We start from the raw sequence: 24,614 nt of genomic DNA on the forward strand, positions 1-24,614 counted from the left end.
TGAATGTTTTGTACCATTCCCTCTTTTATCAGATATTACTTTTTAAACTTCAAGCAACTTATGATTTACTGCTGATTCATTTTTTTACCATCATATTTTTGACCAGTATGTAAATAATAATATTGATGACCTCGAGGCTCATCTGTTAGACTTTGAGAGAAAACAAAAAAAAGAGGCCCTGGTTTTGTGGATAGGGGATTTCAACATATGCATCTTCAATCCTAGACTTGCCTTGATTTTTAGCCTACAGGATGTAGCACACACGGATTTGACCTACTTTAGACACACTATGTACGGGGAATCATGAAACAGGACTTCTTTGTCTAAAAATCTGTTACTTGCACACAACTGTAAATTGCCTAGTTTTATAAGGGAAAATGGAAATTGCAGTGACATTGATTTTATGATATTTTCATTGATCCTTTCTCTCATTGTAAAAGAGTCCAAGGTCATTGCAAGCTCCATCAATGATCCTAACCTGCTCACCTTACATCTCAAAATGTATCTGGTAGAGAAGGGTGTACTGGTTTCAAGTAGGGACATCTATTTTTCACTGATCAAGGTGGTTCGAATTAAATGGAATAAGGTCGACAAAGACCAATTTATGAGAACTCTAGTAAGTAAGGCACTCACTCTGGGCTACCGACAATGTTAAGACACTCAGGTCTTTATCCAGGTATATAATTCCTTATGCACTTACATTGCAACTATGCTAGTAATGTGCATATGCCCTAGTTCAACGCAACCTGGTTGGTTTAATCATGCCTACCCCATAGCCCATAAACAACTTAAATCGGCCACAGGGAAGCGTTCACGTGGCAAGAATAAAGTAATTACTTACTCCCCGACAGTGGCAGTAAGGAAGACAGACATGAGGAAAAAAGCACACAAGGACCTGGAAGCCGCAGGGAAGTTAAAAGATAGTAGCTCTTTTTGAAAAGTTGTTAATCTCCCCTTTTTGTCAAATTATGGAAGGCTCCTGCTATAAACTTTATCTCAATACAAGCATGGATCGAGCACTTCGCCAAGATCTTTAACCCAACCAACCAGGTCCAAGGCAAAATGGTCATTCATGAGATCACCTATTACTAAGAAGCTGCTATTCGCCTGAGTGAATCAGTTGATGTTAAGGATGTCGTTCAGGCAAGTAAAGGCAATCTTTCAGGCAAAGCGCCTGCCTGAGACAAAGCCCCTTGTGAGGAGGAGGAGCAGGAGAACCCTTCCACCGCGGAACAAACCCAGACTTCCTGGTTGCCACCAAACACGAATCCTGAAGTGTGTGGCAGCACTCTAGCATTCAACTGGCTGAAAGGGGAGGAGTCGCGTCAACAAGCGGAAGAGAATGGAGCCGAGGCGAGTATAAGAGGCAGAGGCGGAGAACGGACGGTGTGCGGTGACAGCGAGGAGAAAGCGGAGCACCTGGAGGAGGAGGACCGAGGACCGAAGAGCAGAGAGCGAGAGAAGAGCGGAGGAGGACCGAAGAGCGGAGAGCGAGAGGAGAGCGGAGGAGGAGCGGAGAGCGAGAGGAGAGCGGAGGAGGATCGAGGAGCAGAGAGTGGAGAGGTCAAAGTGGAGAGACAACGCGGGACGGAGCGGGACGGCGCCAGGACCGAAGACCAGCAGAGGGCGAGTCCAGACAGCATTCTGTATACCGCTTCCAGACCCGGTGGGCTGAAGGAGGGAGAAGACGCCACGGGTCCCTACGCTGCGGTCGGAGAGGCGGGCCGTAGCCCAAGGCAAGTGCCGTTGCAGGGGGCATTCTGGTGGGGTGTGTGGGGAGGGGGGAGGTAGAACGTCAAAGGGAGGTGGGAGGTCGGGCACGTCCGGAGGTGAAAACCCGATAAAAAAAAGCCTTGCACAATAAAAAAATACCTTTATTCCACACACCTTGGTGACGGTAGCACAGCTGCATTGAAACCAGCACAGTTAATAATCCCCGGTTTTCTTTTCCCTTCTGAGGCTCAAAGACCCCGGGAACCCCAAGAGAAGCAAGACGGAGGCCTGATCAAACCTGGACGATTGCACAATACAGGACAAGGCTATCTTAATCGCCTAAGACTTTGATTTTGATCATTGGTACTACCCAATAAAACAATCCCAAAGGTTGAATTACCGTGGTCTTGTGCTCTGTACCCCACTACCCTCTGACACCCCTATAGATTTATTTAAAGATTACCCGTCAGTATGGCCCCCATAATTACAAATGACCTGAATTCAGCAATTGCAAGTCCATTAGTTTCACCTTGGCAGGGGCCAATAGTCAACCCAATCTTTTAGAAGAGGAACAGGAGCTTCCCCTGCTGCTATCTTCCGATTTCTCTGCTATATAGCATAGTTAGTATTTTGGGGAGAGTGATACTCTCAAAGCTTGCGGAACGGGCTCTGGAGGATGAGGCACTGCCCAACATGCAGTTTGGGTTTCTTCCTCGGCTGGGCACTGTGGAACAGTTCCTTAATCTACACCTTATCACTGAAAAATATGTCAGGGCAAAGAAAGGTGCTATGCACATGGCTTTTATGGATCTCAGATGTACCTTTGACACAGTTAGTTCAGCACACCAAACTGTGTGACATAATGGAAAGCTTAGATATAGAAAAGACTTTTATAGATTTGGTTCGCCAGTTATACGGTTTAGCAAAGAGGGTAAATTCTGCTGTAGGGACCCACCTGTTTTTACTTTATGTCAACGGATTAGAGATTTTTCTGTGTTTAGCTGGGAAAGTACCTGCCCAAGCTAGTCTCCACCTCAGTCCAAGTATTATTATATGCAGATGAGCAGTGTTACTGGCCAGAACTGCTAATGGGCTTCAGTTTTTTCTTGGTGCCTTTTGCACCTTTAGGAATGGTCAAGGGCTGAAAACAAGTCTCTCAAAGTCTTTTGTCATGAAATGTAGGCCTAAGCATTTCAAATCTAAGAAGTTTTATTTTGGCGGGTAGGAAGTGGCTAAAGTCCAAAGTTTTACCTATTTGGGCATCCAGATAGATTAAGCAAATAATTGGAGGTCCACAGACTGTACTCAACCCCATTTTGCAACACAATCAGGCCACAAGCTAGTGAGGGAGTCAGGTCACATTTTCAAGACCAAATGCAGTATGATTGGTAATAACGATCATGGAGTGTGGGGGTACGCAGATGTCGATCAACTACAGAAGGTGGGAAATTATTTTTTGTAGGACTTCTGGCTCTACCACACCTGCCCCACCCCTTCATGTCATGCTGAAGTTGGCCTGGAATTAGTGGAAGACCATATTGAACTACATCCTCTGTTACTTTGGATGAGGTTGTGCAGTAATCCAGAAGCCTATTTCACTAGCACTGTAAATTCTGATTGATAGGTCATAGGAAACGGCCCAGGACTTGCAAGGCCCAATTGAAGCTATTAGACCTGGCACTCTTGTTGGCACTCAGAGCTATAACTATGAGATGGAAATCGGCCAGACCCCCGAGTGTAGAGGTATGGCGCTCTGACCTATTAAAATGGGGACAGGCGGAGAGTGGGATACTGCGTAGGGAGGAGGAGAAGGGACTCCGTAAACATCCCATATCACAAGACTGGGAGCGAATGCTGATTGAAATGGAGGGTGTTGACTTGGAACTCTCACAAGAGAATGACACATGACCGCACACACAGGAACCAGGGTGGTGGACTACAGAGCTGCAGACGAGAATGCTGTGTTGCCGGGTATGCCCAGCTGGATGAGCCTGCTTTGCACTAGATGGGATAAGGCCATGGTACTAAGAATTATAGAGTGTTAATCCGGACAGAGCTAGGAGACGGGAGGGGTGGGAGGGACTTGGGTGGGAGGGTGTTCAAGTACCAGGCAATATTGTAAGGTGTTTGCGAAATACTACTGCCATGTTAGACTGTTCCACCTGAGATGCTAAAGTGGCGGGGAAGCACATACTTGTTCAGTTTCCGATAGTTATGATTAAGAAAACGTGAAAAGGCTGATGGATGTTAATATGCTCCTATGTAAAATGTGATTTTGGTACAGCCATGAATAATAAGTTTAAAAAAAAAAAAGACTATAAAAACACAACTTTTATTTACATTGCTATACACAGTATGTTTTAAGGTTGCAAAAGCTAAAAATACAAATGCTCATTAAAAATAGTCAATTTGATGAATTAAAAACCAACCAAGGCAGTCAGGCTTAGAAATGTTAACAGGTGTCAAACAGGATGGAAAAAAACGTGATTGAGTCTACAGCTTTTTAGTACTACTAAATTGCAATTGATACATTAAAGGACGACTAAAAAACCAGGGTTGCTATATTTTTGTAAGTGGGAGAATTAACACTTCCCACCGTAAACGTTTTTTTGATTCCGCTTTTACGCGACCCAAGCATTAAACTTTATAAACAGGTCATTTTTTTCCTGCGGCAGTTGGGTAGCTTGCAGGTCTATTATGCTGTAATTAAGTCTATAAAATGCTTGCTTACAACAAGGAAGAGATACTGATATGGTACAATGTACTTTTGCGGGCTGGCCTGTGTTTTTCTAATGTTCTCTCGTAATGAAGTTTTTATTGTTATTAATTAAACTCAAGATAGCATTGACCGGTACAAAGTGTTTTGAATAACATACTCTGAATGCATTTTGATCCATGTATTGTGCACTTTTAGCCTAATATAGTTGATTTCATGATGATGCTATTATATAGATAGGAACCAAGATATTCATAAGGGCAACAGCTCTTGGTAAATTATGGAGCTGTTCAAACCGAGCTAGCCTCCGCTAAATATACTATAACCAAATTGAGAGTTTATTGTATTATTACCTCTTATAGGAAAGCTGATGGCCCCATACCTGGTAAGGTCAGGGCCCAGCTTTGAACGGAAAGGCTGCTCAACTGCTCTGATGAGAACTGCCTCCATTCCTGACCTTGGTAAAGGTCATGTTTGGAGGTCAGTTCCCACCCTTGCTACACATTTTTTTGTGGACTCAGACACAAGGACAGATCAGATGCTGTGTCGGAACACGATTTGCTTCATAATTTGTTTGATGAGGAGTTCAAGCAGTGACCGTGTTCATACTCTTGAGGTAAGATTAGCTTGCTAATTTGTTTTGCCTTCTGTGATATCAGAGAAAAACCCGCAATGAAGAAAAGGAAGTTAGTTACTTACTTGAAATTGTTATTCTTCATCATGGGTAATTGCTCTGAATTCATAAAAGCACTACCCGCCTCCCTAAGTTTGGGGGCCACAGTGAAGGCACTAAATCAGTTATTCTTTATCTTTCTTTTGCTCCAAAAAACGATTTGCCTTACTGTCTCCTTGCTGAATGTGATGCGAAAAGGCAGTTTTTTAGATTATTGAAAGAGCTGGGTGATTTCACACGGTTCACAATGTTACTGCCATTTCCTGCTTCTATTTTCTATCAGGTTGGTTTTCCTGTGGTGTTTTCGACAAATGTTTCTGTTAGCTGTGCAGTTTGACAGACTGGAAACTAAAACAGTAAATATTATTATTTCTCCTATGTTTTCTGTTGGCTTGATTAATTTTGGAAAATCCGATTTTTTTTGGGGGGAAAATCTTTTTTTATTATAAAACATGCTCCAGTAAGATCACATAGTGGTCGGCAGTATTAATACATTGATACATAAAATACATCATCATACATATTGCATGTCGTCATCACGGCCAGCAGGGCCTAAATATGAATGTCCGGTGCCCATACCGTTGAAATTCCTGCTAGCGAGCATCACTTCGTAGTAGAATGTCCCCCTCTCCCAAACCCAACCTACTCCCTCCCCCAGCACCCATCTATCCCCAGCCCCCTCAAAAAATGGAGCGGGATCCAGGGCCCTTCCCAGCTTTTAATCGGACTCAGAGTCTGCCTGGGTCTCTACTGCCTCTCCTCTGTAGCGCCTCCATGGCCCCCACACTCTCTCCCATTTTTTGGGGCATCCCCATCTCTTATAGATTACCCTTTCCGCCCTTTGGCACCAGTCAAGGTCCCTTTCCCATTCTTCCTCTGTGGGCACCATCTCACTCATTTAAAGAAAAATGGAACGGAATACTTAATAAATGTAGTCTGGATCTGATCCTTCTTATCGTGGAAGAACTTTCTGGTATCCTCAAAGACTTAGAACAAGAAATTAAGGAGATAGATAGTGAATTGAAAGACTTATTGACACCTGAAGAGCTCACAACCACACTCGATGATATTAAAACTATTCTCGACAAACATCATAAAGAGATAAAAGAGCGCAAAGTCAGAAAGTTTCGAAGAGATACGCTTCACTACAAGCTAGATGAAGTGTACACTTGGGCTGATGTTTATGCCCAACGACGTCGAAATAAGCCCTTTAACACACAGACCGACACATCATCCCCTGGAAGTGACTCTTCTTACCGTCCTCCACAAAAAACTACCACGGTAACCTCCATTCGTCAAACTCCCAGTAACGATCAAGCAACTACATCTATGACCGGACAAGAACAACCACCTGCGGTTCATTTTTTAGGATTAGACCCAGAAGCAACCTGTAGACCTGGCTGGTGGGTCAGGGATGAGAGAAACGCTAGGTTGTTGAGGTAATGCTGGTTTTATTGGGATTACACGTTTTGTGTTTAATATTAAAGTCCTCCTGGTTCTGAATGTCAGTCTTTCCCTGGCAAACTGACTCGGATCCGTTTTGGCGTTCTGTTGGTTTCCTGTTTGGTTTTCGGTGTGCGGTTCTGCTCTGCGAGGTCTGGTCTGTACGTCGACGTCCCAGGCTCCGGTTTCCCATGTAAAAGAAGACCAACAGAGAGGGGGCCGTTAGTTCTATTGTCGTCTGGGGGTGTGCACCTCGGGGCCGGGTGTAGTGAGACTGGAGATCACCGGTGACAACGTGCATCTTGCGGTAGTCGGTGTGGTGAGTCGTGGTTACAGACAGTGAGGGAATAAACGCGGGGTAAGGGAACGAGAGGAAGGGAAAGACGAGGGAGAACGATTATGGGGCTATGTACACTTTTTACACACGCTTGCTTCCCACCCAAGCCGCCATACGCTGCCGTACCTGGGAAAGCCACACTCCTCCCCTGGGAGCATGGCACGGCGGCTCACGGGGTCGTTGGCCTCCTGGCTCTTCGTGGGACTCTTCTCCGCTTCCTCCTGGATGTTCTTCGGGCACTCTCCGTATTCCTTCGCTGCAATCTTCTACTCGCTCTCCAACTCCGCTCCTCGCCTTCTCCACCGGGGTGATGTCACACGCCACCAACAACACTTCCTGGGGTTTATCCAATCCGGCTTTGCTGACGTGTACGGAAGGAGGGTTCTCCTCCTCAGTGAACGCCCAATTAAAGGCGCAGTGTTCCTTTTCCTCAAGTTCGTCCTGTTCTGGCTCCCAGGGGTCCGTCTGAAAGGAAGGAGGCATCACGGGGTCAGTTCCGGGTGTCCACCCCTCCTCGTTACACTCCACCCCCCCTGGATTCTCCCGATCGGGGAGAACTGGCATACGGGAGAGGAAATCCGCGTTCCCGTTTTCTCTCCCTTTCCTGTGTACTACAGTGAAGGCAAAGGGCTGAAGAAACAGGAACCACCGTAGTATTCTGGCGTTCTGTGTCCTGTTCTTTTGCATCCACTGTAAAGGGGCATGATCAGAGTACAGGATGAATGCCCTCCCCTCCAGGTAATACCACAATTTGTCAACAGCCCAGCGAATGGCCAGGCACTCTCTCTCTACGGTGGGGTATTTCTGTTCACGGGGATGGAGCTTACGGCTTATGTATAGTATTGGATGTTCTGCTGTATCCTCCCCTATTTGTGAAAGAACTGCCCCTATTCCTGTATCTGACGCATCTGTAGCTAGGGTAAATGGTCTTTCAAAATCAGGAGGTATAAGCACCGGGCTGGTGGTAATTGCTTCCTTCAGTAGGAGGAAAGCTTTTCTGGCTTCTTGGGAGGGGGGTTGAGGTAGGGTGTTTTTGACGTTCTTCTGCAATAGGTTCGTTAGGGGTGTGGCTAGGTCGGCGAAGTTTTTTATAAAACGCCGATAGTAGCCCATAAGACCGGAAAAGGGCTCGATCAGCATCTGCCGTGCTGATTTGTTGGCTGATGGCCCATTCTAGCTTCTGTTGCCCTTCGATTAATGTTTGGATGACCTGTTCCATTGCCGGGTCTTGTTCTGAGGGAGTATATCCCACTTCTGACACCACTGTAGACCTGGCTGGTGGGTCAGGGATGAGAGAAACGCTAGGTTGTTGAGGTAATGCTGGTTTTATTGGGATTACACGTTTTGTGTTTAACATTAAAGTCCTCCTGGTTCTGAATGTCAGTCCTTCCCTGGCAAACTGACTCGGATCCGTTTTGGCGTTCTGTTGGTTTCCTGTTTGGTTTTCGGTGTGCGGTTCTGCTCTGCGAGGTCTTGTCTGTACGTCGACGTCCCAGGCTCCGGTTTCCCATGTAAAAGAAGACCAACAGAGAGGGGGCCGTTAGTTCTATTGTCGTCTGGGGGTGTGCACCTCGGGGCCGGGTGTAGTGAGACTGGAGATCACCGGTGACAACGTGCATCTAGCGGTAGTCAGTGTGGTGAGTCGTGGTTACAGACAGTGAGGGAATAAACGCGGGGTAAGGGAACGACAGGAAGGGAAAGACGAGGGAGAACGATTATGGGGCTATGTACACTTTTTACACACGCTTGCTTCCCACCCAAGCCGCCATACGCTGCCGTACCTGGGAAAGCCACACTCCTCCCCTGGGAGCGTGGCACGGCGGCTCCCGGGGTCGTTGGCCTCCTGGCTCTTCGTGGGACTCTTCTCCGCTTCCTCCTGGATGTTCTTCGGGCACTCTCCGTATTCCTTCGCTGCAATCTTCTACTCGCTCTCCAACTCCGCTCCTCGCCTTCTCCACTGGGGTGATGTCACACGCCACCAACAACACTTCCTGGGGTTTATCCAATCCGGCTTTGCTGACGTGTACGGAAGGAGGGTTCTCCTCCTCAGTGAACGCCCAATTAAAGGCGCAGTGTTCCTTTTCCTCAAGTTCGTCCTGTTCTGGCTCCCAGGGGTCTGTCTGAAAGGAAGGAGGCATCACGGGGTCAGTTCCGGGTGTCCACCACTCCTCGTTACACAACCGAAGACTCTGGCGGAGTAAGAAGAAAAGACAAGGAAAAAAGTCCTCCAAACACCCGGAGTACGGTCACCAAGAAAGACCTCAAACCCAAAAAGCCCACCTAGTCATCAACATTTCCGATACCATAATTCCCAAACATCAAATGGACCTTCTTGAGAAAGGTACGTCATTTATTCCGGTGGCGCATACTAATTTACTTGAACTTGAAGTGAGCACCTTCAAATTCATCAGGAAACTTAAACTACGTCATTTTTTTGACAACACCTTACCTCCAAACACTATCGTTAAATGTGACCAACTTAAGGGATTACGACCATCCAGCACTTATCAAGCTCCTAGTAGCCATAAGTGCATAGACCTATTCGAAAATTTAGTACGCAATGACTTGTCTAAAATTAACTTCAAAAGTTCATCTAAACACAAGAATATTACACAGAAGGATCGAGACACCCTAAAAACCCTGGCTAATAACCCACACATCAAATGCGTCAAAGCTGACAAGGGGGGGTTGCCCTCGTGATCCTCAACTCCAGCATGTATCACCAACGTCTTCTTGAACATATACAGGACACTACCATCTACATGCAACTTGACAACAATCCCACCCGGGAGTTTCAGAGTATCTTGCAAAAAATAGTGTGGAAAGCCCACCAAACTGGGATTATTGAAGATCGCACCAAAAACTACCTGCTACAAGAACACCCTAAGAGCCCCACAATTCACATGATTCCAAAAATACACAAAAACCTTCATGACCCACCCTTCAGACCTATCGTTTCCACCAAAGGATCAATACACGAACCCACGGGCAAGTACATTGACAAATATCTCCAACCCTTGGTCACAAAAACCAGAAGTTATATCAAAGACACTACAGAATTTTTACTCAAACTGGCTCAGATTCAAATCAATATCATCGATTCACTGATACTCTGTACAGCAGACGTCAGTTCGTTATACACCTCCATACCCCATCAGGGAGGGATTGAAGCCATCGAACAAGCTCTTCTTAATAGTGATATTGACATGCCCATGCAAACATTCCTTATGGAACTTATGGTGTACACATTGTACCATAGTTATTTTCAAGAGGACAATAAATGGTATCTTCAGCTATCCGGAATGGCAATGGGAAACTGCGCAGCTCCAACATACGCCAGCATCTACATGGAAAATTTTGAAAATCTACATATATACGCCAACATCACCTTCCACGACAAAATCAAAATGTACGTCAGATATATTGACGATTTGTTCCTTATATGGACGGATACCAAAGACACACTCATTAATGCCTTGACGGAATTAAATACCAAAGACGAACGCATCAAACTCACCTGGTTAATCAGTGATACAGAGATTTCGTTTCTTGATGTAAATATCAAGATCACTGAAAAAGGATTCATCACCGACCTACACCGGAAAACCACTGACCGGAATAACACATTACATTTCACTAGTTTCCACCAGGGATCACTTAAGAAGCATCTGCCTTTCTCTCAAATGTTACGCGTTAGACGCATTGTGTCCGAAGAACAAACCTTCAACACCAGAATCAAGGAAATGCACGATCGCTTCTTAGATAGAGGCTACCCCGAAAAAATCCTCAAGGAAGCTCACATTCGAGTGGCAAGCACCACTAGACAAGAAAGCCTTCTCAAAAGACCCAAACAAACAGAAGAACGCATGGTTTTGGTATCCAAATTCTCCACGGCTAGCACAAGATACAAGAGAATCATCCTTAACCACTGGCCGATCTTACAAATGGAACCTGATTTTCGGGACATCTTTCAAACCCCTCCACTGTTTGCTTACACCCGCAGTAAAAATATAAAGGAAATTCTCACCAAACAAACACCCAATATTAAAGTTTACAAAGGAACCCAGCCATGCTTAAACTGCAACAATTGCAATTGTATAATCAAGGGCAACACCATCAGACACCCTATGAAAGGCAACCCCATCAAACTTCAAGTAAGCGCCACATGTGACTCCACGAACTTGATCTATGCCTTGAAATGCCCCTGCGGAAAAATGTATGTCGGTAAGACTGAGAGAAAGTGCGTATGAACAAGCACAAATCTAACATTCGCACTAAACAGGAGAAATCCAATGTTGTCATGCATTTTCATGAGTTTCATCATACTATTGCGCAACTTCAATTTGTAGTACTGGAACTCATCACTCGAAAAGAAGGCATTGATAACCGCAAGTTACTACTTAAAAGAGAACTTGAATGGATATACCGTCTACAGACACTCAAACCACATGGACTTAATGACCGCGTTGAATATAGTTGTTATTTATAACCATTACATGTGAATAATGTATCTCATTGCTCTTTCTATACTCAGCCTTTGTTCACCATTCTTGACCGTTCAAAGATGGCCCTCTCACCATAACCCATCACCTTTTCTATTTCTAATCTTTCCCCCGACACCATGTTAGTCCTTCCTTCATTTCTGCTATACCGCACTTCCGTATTTAATCCTTTCTCACGCACCAGCGTTGACCTAGCTGGGACATCCAGACATACCGACCGAAGTAGCGGTTCCCTTCGCCACTTCTTAGAAGTAAGTACTTTGCCTTAACGCAGGGTCGTTTGACGACACCGCGACATAGATTAATAGCTCTCTTCCGTCCACTCTCCTCTCACTCGCGTTAGATTCTCATCACTTCTATTCACCTTACCCTAACCCCGTCCATCTTTCTGAAACCACGATTCGAATCACCACCCACACCCGCTATGTTTCGCTCTGGCACCTTATCCAACACACCGATTGATCGGCACTTAATTTTAATTTTTCATTTTTATTTACCTATCCCCCACCCTGACATGGGCTCGTCTTTTCTTTTCATCTCTCCTTGATAAAGGGTGCTCCGCCCGAAATGCATTGGAGTTCGTATTTACTATTCATGCATTGAATCACCTTCATTGATATGATGTCAATATCATTGAGAATCTTTATATAACTACTACTGAAAAATAAACCTACATCTTCTTAAGAACTTTGGAATCATTTTGTTGACCCCCCACGGAGTGCCTCATTTGGGGATGTACACGCATATCTATGTGTACACTACATGTTCCACCATCTCACTCCCCCAGAGCCTTGCTATGGGAAAATCCGATTTTTTTTCAGAACAAAATTTTTATTGTGTTGTTGAATAATTGCATGACAAGCACAGCGCCCCGGAAACCGGAGGAGCTATGAGCACTAGAGTAATAATCACATTTAGGCAATTCAAACAACAGTTTAAGATAGGATAACTTTCTTATGTCCCCCCACCCCTCTCCCTCCCACTCCCCCTACCCGGAGCCCCCCTCCCACCCCCTGCACAGTGTCTAGATAATCTATAAACAAAAAGCATGTCAAGAAACATTCAGCGTGTATTCCTCATCACCCGGGATCAGTGTCCAATAGTCGTTTATCAGGTTCATCGTGTGCTGGCGGTTCCAGCCACAGTCCTCTATAGTCTTCCCATCTCTTCCAAATCTTATAATGCTTCCGGGGACAGCCCCTGGCTTCAAAGATCGGGCGCTCCAGTCCCATATAAAAATCCAGGGGGGCCCTGGGGTCTTTCCAGGCTCGGGCCACATCTCTCTTGGCCACTGTGAGGCCTAGCAGCAACAAATGTCGTTTGTAGATATTTCCCCCCACCTGTTCCAGGACATGGAGAAGACCCAACTGTGGCGAGCGGGGGAGCTCCCAGCCCAACACCTCAGACAGGCAGTCCCACACCCCCAACCAAAACCTCCGTAGCCCGTCACACGACCATACAGTATGTATAAAAGTGCCCACCTCTCTGCCACATCTCAAACAATCAGGGGACGCAATCATGCCCGCCTTCCACAGCCGTTCCCTTGTATAATAGGCTCTATGTAAATATTGGAACTGAATGAATCGCAGGCGTACCGCAATGGCCGCTCCTCTTGGAGCCTCAAGCGCTTCTCTCCAGTCTTCCTCCTCAAATGCACCCACATCACCTTCCCATTTAGTCCGCAGAGTGTCTAGGGAAGAGGAGCAATGTGTAACCAGCGTTTGGTAGATAGTAGATATCTTTTTACTTTCCAATTCCCCCATAAATACCTTAGCTTCCAGTGGGCTAAACTCGGGCAATGAGTCCAGGCCATTCAGGGTGGGTGCAATAGCATGACGGAACTGCAAGTATCTAAATAACTGGGTCTGGGGCATGTCATACTCCTCCCGCAGCTCCTGCAACGACTTGAGGGTCGTGCCCTTGATAACATGGCCTAGGGCTGAAATGCCAATCGCGTCCCGGCCACGGAACCCCTGCAGGGACGCCAATGCCGGCAGTAGCCCATTCTGCCACAATGGGGTTTCCCTCGTTAGTCTGTTCCACCACCCCATGTGGCGAAGTGCTCCGCGTCATATATGAAACACTATGTGAGTAACCACTGGGAGCCTCTTTCTCTTAATTGCCGAGTAAAGTATAGTATGTAGCGTGTCAGGGTCCATTAGGTACCGCTCCAGGGCATAGGTCGGATCGCCCCGATCCCCATACCACCACTCGTTCAGTATCAATAGGTGAGAAGCTTGATAATAGGACAGAATGTCCGATGTTGCTAGACCGCCACAATACGTGGAGAGGAAACATGTGCTGAGTGCTACTCTCGCCACTCCCCCGGCCCAAAGAAAGTGGCTGAGTGTCAAGTTTACTTGCTTGAACCACTGCGGTGAAATAGGATACGGGTGATTTTGCAGTTGGTATAATAGACGCGGGAGGGCTACCATCTTAAAAATGGCCGAGCGTCCGTATACATTCAGGGGCATGCGGGACCATGTAGTCATGTCTGATCGGATACGATCCCATACCGGTACAACATTGCGCGTCCAGGAGACCCAACGCAAGTCTGTCAGGAATACACCTAGATATTTAAGGCCTCCCGTCGCTTCCTGCAATGCCGCCGCCCAGGACCCCAGGCCACAGCGCTCTCCCAGCACCCACAGCACCGACTTACGTAAGTTCAAACGGAGGCCCGACACCTCCCCGAATATCCGCATGATGTCAAGGACCCGCGGCCCAGATCTATTCAGATCTGTGAGGAAAAATAGGACGTCATCCGCATAGAGTGCAATTCTATCGGAAGATCCCGCTTCCCACTCAATGCCTCGCATCTGTGCGTCCACTCGTACCCACGCCGCCAACGGTTCCATAGCCAGGGCGAATAAATATGGCGATAGGGGGCATCCTTGTCGGGTGCCTCGACATATGGAGAAGGAATCAGACACTGCGCCAGCCACTCTCACCGACGCCGTCAGATCCGTGTATAATAGCTGCAGGTATGATAGGAAGCGGGGCCCGAGATTCAAGCGGGACAGGAGTGCGCGGAGGTAGACCCAACTTACTGAGTCGAAGGCCCTGTCTATGTCGGCCAGTAGAAGTGCCGCCGGGAACCCCGCTGCCCGGGCCGCCTCCACCACCACCTGCGCGCGTCTAATATTGTGCCTTGGTGCTCTGTGAGGCATAAACCCGGCCGGGTCCGGGTGGAGAAGATCGGTAATGTATGGGAGGAGGCGATTGGCCAGTACTTTCGCCAGTATTTTCGCTTCGGTATTCAATAACGATATTGGTCTATAGGAGTCCGGTTGTTCAGGGGGCCTCCCTGGTTTGCAGAAGACCACTATTTCAGCGTGTCGCCAGTCCTTCGGGAGTCGGCCACACTCTTTGGCTGCCTCCAGTGCCCTACCATAGTATGTTCCTAGTTGGAGGTAACATTTCTTTAAAAATTCACAGGGAAACCCATTAGGTCCGCGGGCTTTGCCCACGTTTAACTCTCCGAGGGCTGTACCCAGCTCTTCCGCTGACAAAGGGAGTTCAAGTCGAGCACGCCCTTCATCCGAGATTGCTCGTGGCGGTAGGTCTGCAAGGAATTTGTCGATATCTTCCGCCAGGAGGAACTCCCGGGGGGCATATTGGGCCGCGTAATACCGTGCAAAGCTAGCTGCCAGATCCGCTGGGGCCGTCATGGGCGTCCCCGCCTCATCACGAAGACACTGTAGGGACTGCGCATGGAAAGTGCTCTGGCAAAGCCTATATAGCATCGAGCTGGATTTATCGCCCCACTAGTAGAACCTACTCTGAGTCGCCAGACACAGCTGTCTAGCCTCATCTAATAGCAAGGAGGCGTACGACTGCTGCGTCAGTAGTAATTGTCCCACATCTTCCTCACCCCCACCAGCGTGGCATCTTTCTTCCTGGTCTCTGACCCGGTCTGCAGCCTTCACTATATCCTCCCTACGTGTCTTACGGGCAGCTGCACACCAAGCAATGTCTACCCCACGAAGCGTGGGCTTCAGGGCCTCCCAGAGGGTCACGTCATCCGTATCAGATTTATCATTATCGCTCCAATAGTGAGCAATAGCCTCCCTTATGTGTGTCTGATAGCTATCCTGTTGCAAATGCCACGTGGAAAGGCGCCATCTGAAAGGCTGTCGTCTTCTATCAAGAAGTAAGTCAATCACTATCTGGGAGTGATCTGACAAACCGCGTGGCAATATGGAAGTGGAATCCACCCTCCTAACCCAGGCATGGGGGACAAACAAGTAATCAATCCTGGAGAAGGACTTATGTACTGCTGAGACGTATGTGTATTCACGACTTTGGGTGTGTTGGTGTCGCCATGCATCAACCCATCCCATCCCTCTCACCATGCCATTCAGTTTAGTAGGTGTGTCCGTAGGCACATCTCCCCCCAGCCTGTGTCGATCCATCCGTACATTCATCACATTGTTCCAGTCACCGCCCACCACTGCCATAACATCTGGTATCCCGGCCCATACACCAAACAACTTTTCTATAAGAGCACCTTGTAGTGGAGGCGGGGCATATACACTCCCGAAGACTACCGGCTCAGTGCCTATCTGGAAAATCCGATTTTTAAACAAAAGTTGTGTACTGGGGTCTCACACTCGTGCAATGATACTCTAACTTTTATGAATTCAGAGAGAATACCCATGGTTGAACACAAGCATTACAAGTAGCTTGTCTACTATGTTGGTATTCAGAGGCTGGGACTCTGTAGGACTCTCGAAGACCGGTGATGTTTGGTTAAGAGGCCATATGAAGGCCTTTCAGAACCTTAGAACTGGATTCCACATTCCGACCTCCCAATTTTTCTGTTAAAAAACATTCATGAGTACAGTCCCTTAGAATGCAAACTACTCATGGGCCACTTGTGTAAGGGAGGGGAGGGTGTCCCAGATCTACAGGTCTCTAGTGGCACACACCCCTGTATTGTTGGACTATTTGAAGGGAAAACAGGAGGCCTGGGTTGGAGCCCAGGATGAGGCAGGCAGGAGAGACTCCTGCACGTGCCCTCGGATCCTGGCAAATTCCACTAGACTCCAATTAGTGCAGTTTTGGTACCTTCACCAAGCATACCTGACACTCTGTCGCATGTGGAGAGCATACATTTGTGAATCCCCAGCCTGTTACAGGTGCCAAGATCCCATGGGATATTGTTTTCATGTAGTATGTAGTTTTTGATGTAGTATGGAAATACCCAGTGAAGCGTGCTTATTGGATTACTATTTTAAATGCTTTCTCTGTTGCCGGAGGGTCCTACTTCGAACCACAACCAAGAATTACACTGCTAGGCATCATGGATGATGTATGTGGGTGGACCCAGGCGGGACAAAATGCTGATTGTCCTTGGTAGGGTAGTAGCTAAAGGGGACATAGCCGGACAATGGACATCTCCCAAAGCCCCCTTTGTAGAGACATGGACAAGAGGCATGTACGGGTGTGGCTAACTAGAAGAAACAAGTTATGAAGCAAGAGGCTGCCCCCAGAAATATAATAAATTATGGAAAAATGGTAGGTCTATCATGGACTGGAGGGATAGTAAGGGCCGAGGTATCAACCCATGTGTTTGGGGCGACAATGTGATAGATTGGATTCAGGATTGCAATATCGTGGTAGATCAATTTGTAAATGAATCTCTGATGAGTAGTACAACTGTTTTACTCATATGTAATAACATGCTTCTATAAAAAAAAAGAATTACAAGTAACTTACTTTCTATTTCATTCCTCCGGAAACCAAACCTTCCATAAACCTGCATCCAACAGTGCATGTCCACATCCCACACTAAAATCATTACCACACACGTCAAGGATTTGAAGAAAGTCAAAACCAAATGATGTCCCTTGAGATTTTCTAGGAACATTTAAGAACTTTATTTTTCCCTTTGACCCAGATTGTGCCTCAGATGTACATCTAGATTTACTCCATAAATTATAATGGACTTCAAATGTAGGGATGAAAGAATGAGGGGACTGAAGAATAAGAAATGACTGTCTGTAGTAACTCATGTACTCCTGATCCTGCCTCAATTAACAAAGTGGTTGAAGGATGGAGTGTGCAGGAGTAAACGTAGCGAGTAGCATTTTCAATTCTTTTTATGTTTGAGCTTTATGCCATGATGAAACTTGAAACCATTGTTAGATTCCAAACAAACCCACAGTAGCACCAAAGAAATGAATAAAAGTATATGTGTGTTGGTTTCTTAATTGAACCATGAATGATCAAAATGTGTATCAGTTTTATTAACCCAACACTTCACAAAACCAATGACTCACTAGGGAATGCTAGGACAGCGAGTGTTAGACTTTTCTCTAAAGTAAACAAGGACACAACATTGGCCGTCCCCAGTCCACCACCACCACCACCAAGACATACCTCGAAAATCTATCTATGTAGACAGGAAGACATTCGACGTGTAGGCATCTTTTTAGAACATTCTCTCTTGATATTCCATATATTATTTCTTAAATAAGATCAAACAAGATATCACCTTTGGATGTCAAGATAATTTCTGATGTGGGTCTTCCCTCCCCGTTAACCTCACGTTCACCACCATCTCTTGCCTTCTTTCCTACATACTCGCTCATTTTCTTTTGGATTTGATACTTGTGTCCCCTTGGTTGTGACTTTATTCTGAGGCAGCGTCATGCTGCGCTCAATTGGTAAGTGTTCTCTGGTCCATAAAAATTACCCACGCTTAGTTTTGTGATTTACAAAGGCATTGTCACAGTTTTTCCATCATAACCGACAGACACATGGGAACCGATTCACAAAAGCATTTCTCAGTACTGGAAGTAATATTGCATAAGTAGTCTTTCAGCTGTCAGAGGCAGATGTAGGTAAATAGAAAGAAAAACCAAAGGTGGTGATGGACGGAGCGTTGACAATACAAGCACTCACCCCCAGTCAACTGATCTGGGTTTAATCCATCGCCGTTCTTTAGCCCACTCTGCCACCCCAGTTCAGACATGGCCATATGCAAATCAGTCTGACCCTGTGCCTCATGGGAACAGTCCAGCCCGAACTGCCAAGCCATGCCTTGCCTGGACCGGAAACAAGCTTCAGAGGACCGGTTTCTGGCATTACAGCCGTCTTCAGCCCGGCTTGCTTGAATCCAGTGGCAAAGTGAGCAAGGGACTCACTTCTGAGCATACCCTGCCAACTTATGGCGAACAAAGCAAAACCAAAGGTGGTGATGGACGGAGCGTTGACAATACAAGCACTCACCCCCAGTCAACTGATCTGGGTTTAATCCATCACCGTTCTTTAGCCCACTCTGCCACCCCAGTTCAGACATGGCCATATGCAAATCAGTCTGACCCTGTGCCTCATGTTAACAGTCCAGCTCGAACTGCCAAGCCATGCCTTCCCTGGACCGGAAACAAGCTTCCGAGGACCGGTTTCTGGCATTACAGCCATCTTCAGCCCGGCTTGCTTGAATCCAGTGGCAAAGTGAGCAAGGGACTCACGTCTGAGCATACCCTGCCAACTTATGGCGAACAAAGCAAAACCAAAGGTGGTGATGGACGGAGCGTTGACAATACAAGCACTCACCCCCAGTCAACTGATCTGGGTTTAATCCATCACTGTTCTTTAGCCCACTCTGCCACCCCAGTTCAGACATGGCCATATGCAAATCAGTCTGACCCTGTGCCTCATGGGAACAGTCTAGCCCGAACTGCCAAGCCATGCCTTCCCTGGACCGGACACATGCTTCCGAGGACCGTTTTCTAGCATTACAGCCGTCTTCAGCCCGGCTTGCTTGAATCCAGTGGCAAAGTGAGCAAGGGACTCACGTCTGAGCATACCCTGCCAACTTATGGCGAACAAAGCAAAACCAAAGGTGGTGATGGACGGAGCGTTGACAATACAAGCACTCACCCCCAGTCAACTGATCTGGGTTTAATCCTTCACCGTTCTTTAGCCCACTCTGCCACCCCAGTTCAGACATGGCCATATGCAAATCAGTCTGACCCTGTGCCTCATGGGAACAGTCCAGCCCGAACTGCCAAGCCATGCCTTCCCTGGACCGGAAACAAGCTTCCGAGGACCGTTTTCTGGCATTACAGCCTTCTTCAGCCCGGCTTGCTTGAATCCAGTGGCAAAGTGAGCAAGGGACTTACGTCTGAGCATACCTTGCCAACTTATGGCGAACAAAGCAAAACCAAAGGTGGTGATGGACGGAGCGTTGACAATACAAGCACTTCAAGCAAGCCGGGCTGAAGACGGCTGAAATGCCAGAAACCGGTCCTCGGAAGCATGTTTCCGGTCCAGGGAAGGCTTGGCTTGGCAGTTCGGGCTAGACTGTTCCCATGAGGCACAGGGTCAGACTGATTTGCATATGGCCATGTCTGAACTGGGGTGGCAGAGTGGGCTAAAGAACGGTGATGGATTAAACCCAGATCTGTTGACTGGGTGTGAGTGTTTGATTGGTTCAGATGCTTCGTCCATCACCACCCCCTTTTGTACCAGTAAATAGAAAGAGATAGGGACAGATAGATTGATAGATATTGATACAGAGACTCATAGAGATCAAGACAGAGATAGAGCCAGAACCGCTACGAGCCTTCAATCCCTGCTTGATACCTTCCTAAATTTCATAGGGGCTCGAGATTTAGCAATAAATAACACTAAATCCTACATACTGCAGGTAGGGTCGCGGCCTAAGAAAAAGTTTCTCTTCACAGTAGGCCCCGAGAAGGTTCCTCTGACAACTGTTTTTTCTTATTTGAGGGTTTTACTGATTGATCGTCTGAAGTGCCTCTTATCCAGAATAAAAAGGGGGAGCTTACAAGGGTAAATGCTGCTATTTTCAACTTTGCTGCAAAGTTGGGCAAGCGCCCAATTGCAGCCATGCTGAAAGTCTATCAGGCTAAAAGTGTAGCTACAGTTTGCTATGGTAGTGAAATTTGGGGGCACACTGCACAGATGCGTTGCGGGTGGTCGAGAACACTTTTTAAGGTGCTTTTTGGGTGCACCAAGCAGTTTATCGAACCTGGTGGCATATGAGGAACTGGGGCTGCCTTTTCTTTGTGACACCTTGGCATTGCGCCCCCTAATGTTCTGGGTCAAGTGTTGGCGAAATAAGGATTTAGCCCTCAGCCAGCAGACTATAAGCGAATGTATGAGCCTCGACCACAACCATGGCTGAAATGCATTAAAAGTTGTTTTGAAGAGTTGGAGCGCCCTAAACTTTTCTCTAAGCCTGATTCCATTGTACAAAAGGACGTGGAGCTTGTCAAGAAAGCATTTAGCAGTGTAAGGAAATTAGAAAGAGACGAGCTAGAAGTGTGAAAACCTAGCGTCCGCAAATTCCTGATGCTAAAAACAAACCCATTTACAGAGCCTTATCTCCTGGGGTCACTGTCTACATACGAGCGGTTTTTATTGTCCAGGTTTCGTCTGGGTATTTTAAATTTGTTACTCGCTGATCCGAAAAGGTGCAGTAGAGGACAGTTGTTAGCACCCTGTGGCTGAGATGGTGTGTCTCCACAGGATTTGCTTCACTTCATGTTCTTTTGTAAATTTTATGAGGTACCCCAGAGATATTTTGTATTCCCCCTTTTAAAGAAGTTGAATTTTAACCAGGTTTGCCCGGCTCTTTTGTATTTGCAATTGTTGAAGGCTGACTGTATTTTTTTCAACGTGGGTTACTTGAAATATTCAGTGAGAACCAGGGCCTGTCTGGACAATTAGCAGCCCTCTTTGGTAGAAAGTATTGTCCGGTTTAGGTTTAGGATATGAGTCATACTATCGAGGCCTTTCTCTTATCCCTTTTATTGTTATGAATTGTATTTTGTATGTAATTGTATTGTCTCATGTTTTAAATGGAATAAACAACAAGAGAAAGAGACAGGTAGAGATATTTGTTCACATTTCATAATTTCGTTTTTGTGCCTTAATCGGAATTACTACAGCCTTTGGAAAAAATGAACCAAGTGAAGGCTAATATGGCACAGAAAATGTTCTACCATTACCAACGAAAGGCATCTACAAATGTAAGCATATTAAATAAAGAGAAACGTTACAAATGTTATCACTGTGAATAAAATGTTGAAAGAAAGTTACATATGTATATAAAACTATCAAACAGTAGTAAGTGAATACAAATGTTTACTCTGTTCTAGAGACTTGCGGGTTGGTGGAAGGTAGGCTGGTTGACAGGTGCAGAGTGGATTGTGCTCCAGGCACCCATGTCATGTTCTGGGTCCCCAGGACATTATAAGCTCGACTTATATTTTGTTTTTAGTGATTCATTTTCCATTGACATTCCAGGGCATTCCTTAAAACTGCAGAGGACGTCGGACTATGGGTTATTTTGCGTCCTGGGCCTTACATCTGTTCTGAGTGGGACCTTGGAGGTTTACCCAGGTAAGATGACAAGTTCATTATCAGCAGTCTCTCATACACCAGTGGAGCGTTTTACTGCACCTGACTACCAAAACATTTAGTGTTGAGTTCTATTCTGACCTTGATAAGTCCCTTTCAGATTCAGTCTCCGAAACCTTTCATTCTCCGTATTTCTTCCTGTTTCATTCTGTGAGTTGAAGTATTGTTTCAACCTCCACCTCATCATCAGTTGTCTTTTAGCCCATACATTGTGCAACCACTACCAGCCTAGTGGTGTTTTGTTACTACCTCGACCTACCACCACATAGATCTACCAATACTAAAGCACCATTAACTCAGTACCGGTTGTGAATGTATCCTCTTCGATACCACTACGTCATCTAAGTAGCTACATCGACCATGCATCTCTCCCTCTCAGTACACTTACAGCAACTCTCAACCTAAGCCTCACCCCACAGTATTTGATTCAGTGTAGTGGTGCCCAAGAGGTGGTATGTATACGTGATGTAGTGTCAGGACTACCTTAACTATTGTCTGTTACAGTTTCTGTCCTCATTCTCTTGTGAATTTTATTTTACCTCTAAATTCTTGTGGCTGCTTCTTTTGGGGAGGGTTGAACTGCTCCTAGGTATACGTAGAGCTTTAGAAATAATTTAAGAGGCAGCCTCTTCTCATTTGAGTCTTCCTAAGCAGAATGGCTGTATTGAGATTTGGCTACCTTGTCCCTTGTTTACAGTGCGTATCATAGAGGCTGAATGTAGCCAAAAACTTGTATGAGTGTGACTGCTGTCTCCCTGAGAAATGCAACAGCCCAGCTGTTTGGGACACCTCTTTTCTTTAGAGTGTTGTTGGTTTATACGAGGTTGTTCACCATTTGTAAAGGTACAGGAAAACTAACAAATGATGAATGCGCCATCCTGGGATATTCTTATAGACTAGTCTATAGACTAAGTGGATTCTTATTGAAATTTTTCCGTAGAAAACGATGGTGAAAAGTCTACCACTCTATCATGAACTGATGATATGAATTCAACTGTTCGTGCATTAAACTACACATTTTTTTTACTCTCCCTGAAGTATAAACTTAACTCAGTACCAAAGAAAAAACATTTTTTTCTAAAATCAAATGTGGTTTCACACGACCGTAGAACACGAGAAGTTGTGGGTTCTGATTCTTTCTCCTGGAACGGAGTTTTCAAGTTAACAAAACGCTCTCTACATTTCTTGTGAACTTTCTGCCCAACACAAACGTGAAACTTAGATATTTTTCTCTCCTTGCATGTTTTTTGAATTCCAGTCACTCCTCTTTCAGTGAGTACAGATACATTGTCATCTGCTTGAAACACCACATCACAAATGAAACACCCTTCTAAGTCCATTTTCACTGTATCTCACAGCAACTCGCAAGAACCTGTAACACATAAATGAAACATTTTTGATTTACAAAAAAACAAACAATAACAACAAAGTTACAAAACAAAACACAAACAATAGCAAACGTTTTATTTCAAAAGTTAATTGTAATATTTACATTCCTTCACACTTTGTCATATGTCAACGAAAAAATTATGCAAACTTTGTCTGTCTGACATATTCCACGATTATTTGATATTATGGTCATCAGAAACAATTTTTGATGCTATTTTTGACTTTCCCGTCCCTAAAAACATATAAAATGATACCACACATGGGCATATAAACTGTTATACCCTATATCTCAAATAATGAGCAGTCATTTTGAAAAATCCGCCATATTGGATTAATGCGTCATGATAGAGTGGTAGACTTTTCACCATCGTTTTCTACGGAAAACTTTCAATAAGAATCCACTCACAGAAATTGTGTTGCAATTAGTTCTAGGTTAGTCCATTTTTTTAACTAATTTGACTAGACTATTAGAGATTTACAGTGCTGGCTCAACATTTTCACCACATTTCTGTTCTCTGTTCTGACATTGAACCCTTCACAGTCTGTGCCCCAACAGCTCACAGTCTCATCTCTGGTGTATCATCTCTCTCCTTGTATGGCTTTGGCACATTCGTTCCACCTATGGCTTACTTAGTTACCTGGGAATCTGTTTGATCTTGACTGGAAGAGTTTTCCATAGTTACAGCGTCTCTGAAGCAGTCTGCCAAGTCCCATGTGCATGGCTTTCGTTAATTGCCATCTGCGATGACGCAGACTGAATTTAATTGAAGTTTCCGGTCTCTCTATCAAAGCACACGTTTGCATGCATAACCAAAGGAGTCATAAGAATAGATTTTTTGAAAATATTCCATACATTTTTCCACATAGATTTTCTTCTTGTAAGATGTGCCCGAGTAGCGGGCTGGAAGGCATACTACCATAATACTGAGTTTTTGTTTGAAATCTGTTTTATTAGTTCCCACATAACTGTGTACATAGTTATGACACATACAATACTGTTGCTAATCATACAAACAAATAACATCCTCATAATATTGAGTTTTAAATATCGATTTCAGTTTGTCGACTCCCACTATGTCATGAAGGCACAACCCCACATTTGCTAACTTGACGAGGTAAGTAGATATAGTGCTAAGAGCAGTAAATGTACACTTAACTTTCGAAATTTAAATTGACAATTTAGAGGTAGTTGAATTTCTTTCATCAATTACCCTGTGGTCGATATATTTGGCCTTCAAATTTTCCCTTGCAACTCAATGTGAATTGCAGATCCACCGTATAACTAACTGCAAATGCTTAGCATGCGCACACACACACACACACACTCTCCCTCGCACACTCTCGCACAATCACACACACTCTCACACACACTCACACACCCACCCACACACACACACACTCACACTCACACTCACACACACACTCTCACGCACACGCTCTCTC

The 24,614-nt window shown here is 45.5% G+C and overlaps 1 protein-coding gene across 1 annotated transcript in view; it reads left to right on the forward strand.

Annotated features, from left to right (window-relative positions):
- Nucleotides 1-24,614, forward strand: part of GLB1L2 (galactosidase beta 1 like 2) — a 949,835-nt gene that overhangs the window by 238,929 nt on the left and 686,292 nt on the right. Inside the window, exon 4 of the mRNA XM_078681819.1 lies at nucleotides 21,669-21,764. Within this exon, the coding sequence (XP_078537945.1) occupies nucleotides 21,669-21,764 (96 nt within the window). The remainder of the gene's footprint in view (nucleotides 1-21,668; nucleotides 21,765-24,614) is intronic.

This window comes from Lissotriton helveticus, chromosome 3_1, assembly GCF_964261635.1.
Source record: "Lissotriton helveticus chromosome 3_1, aLisHel1.1, whole genome shotgun sequence".
Taxonomy (NCBI): Eukaryota; Metazoa; Chordata; class Amphibia; order Caudata; family Salamandridae; genus Lissotriton; species Lissotriton helveticus.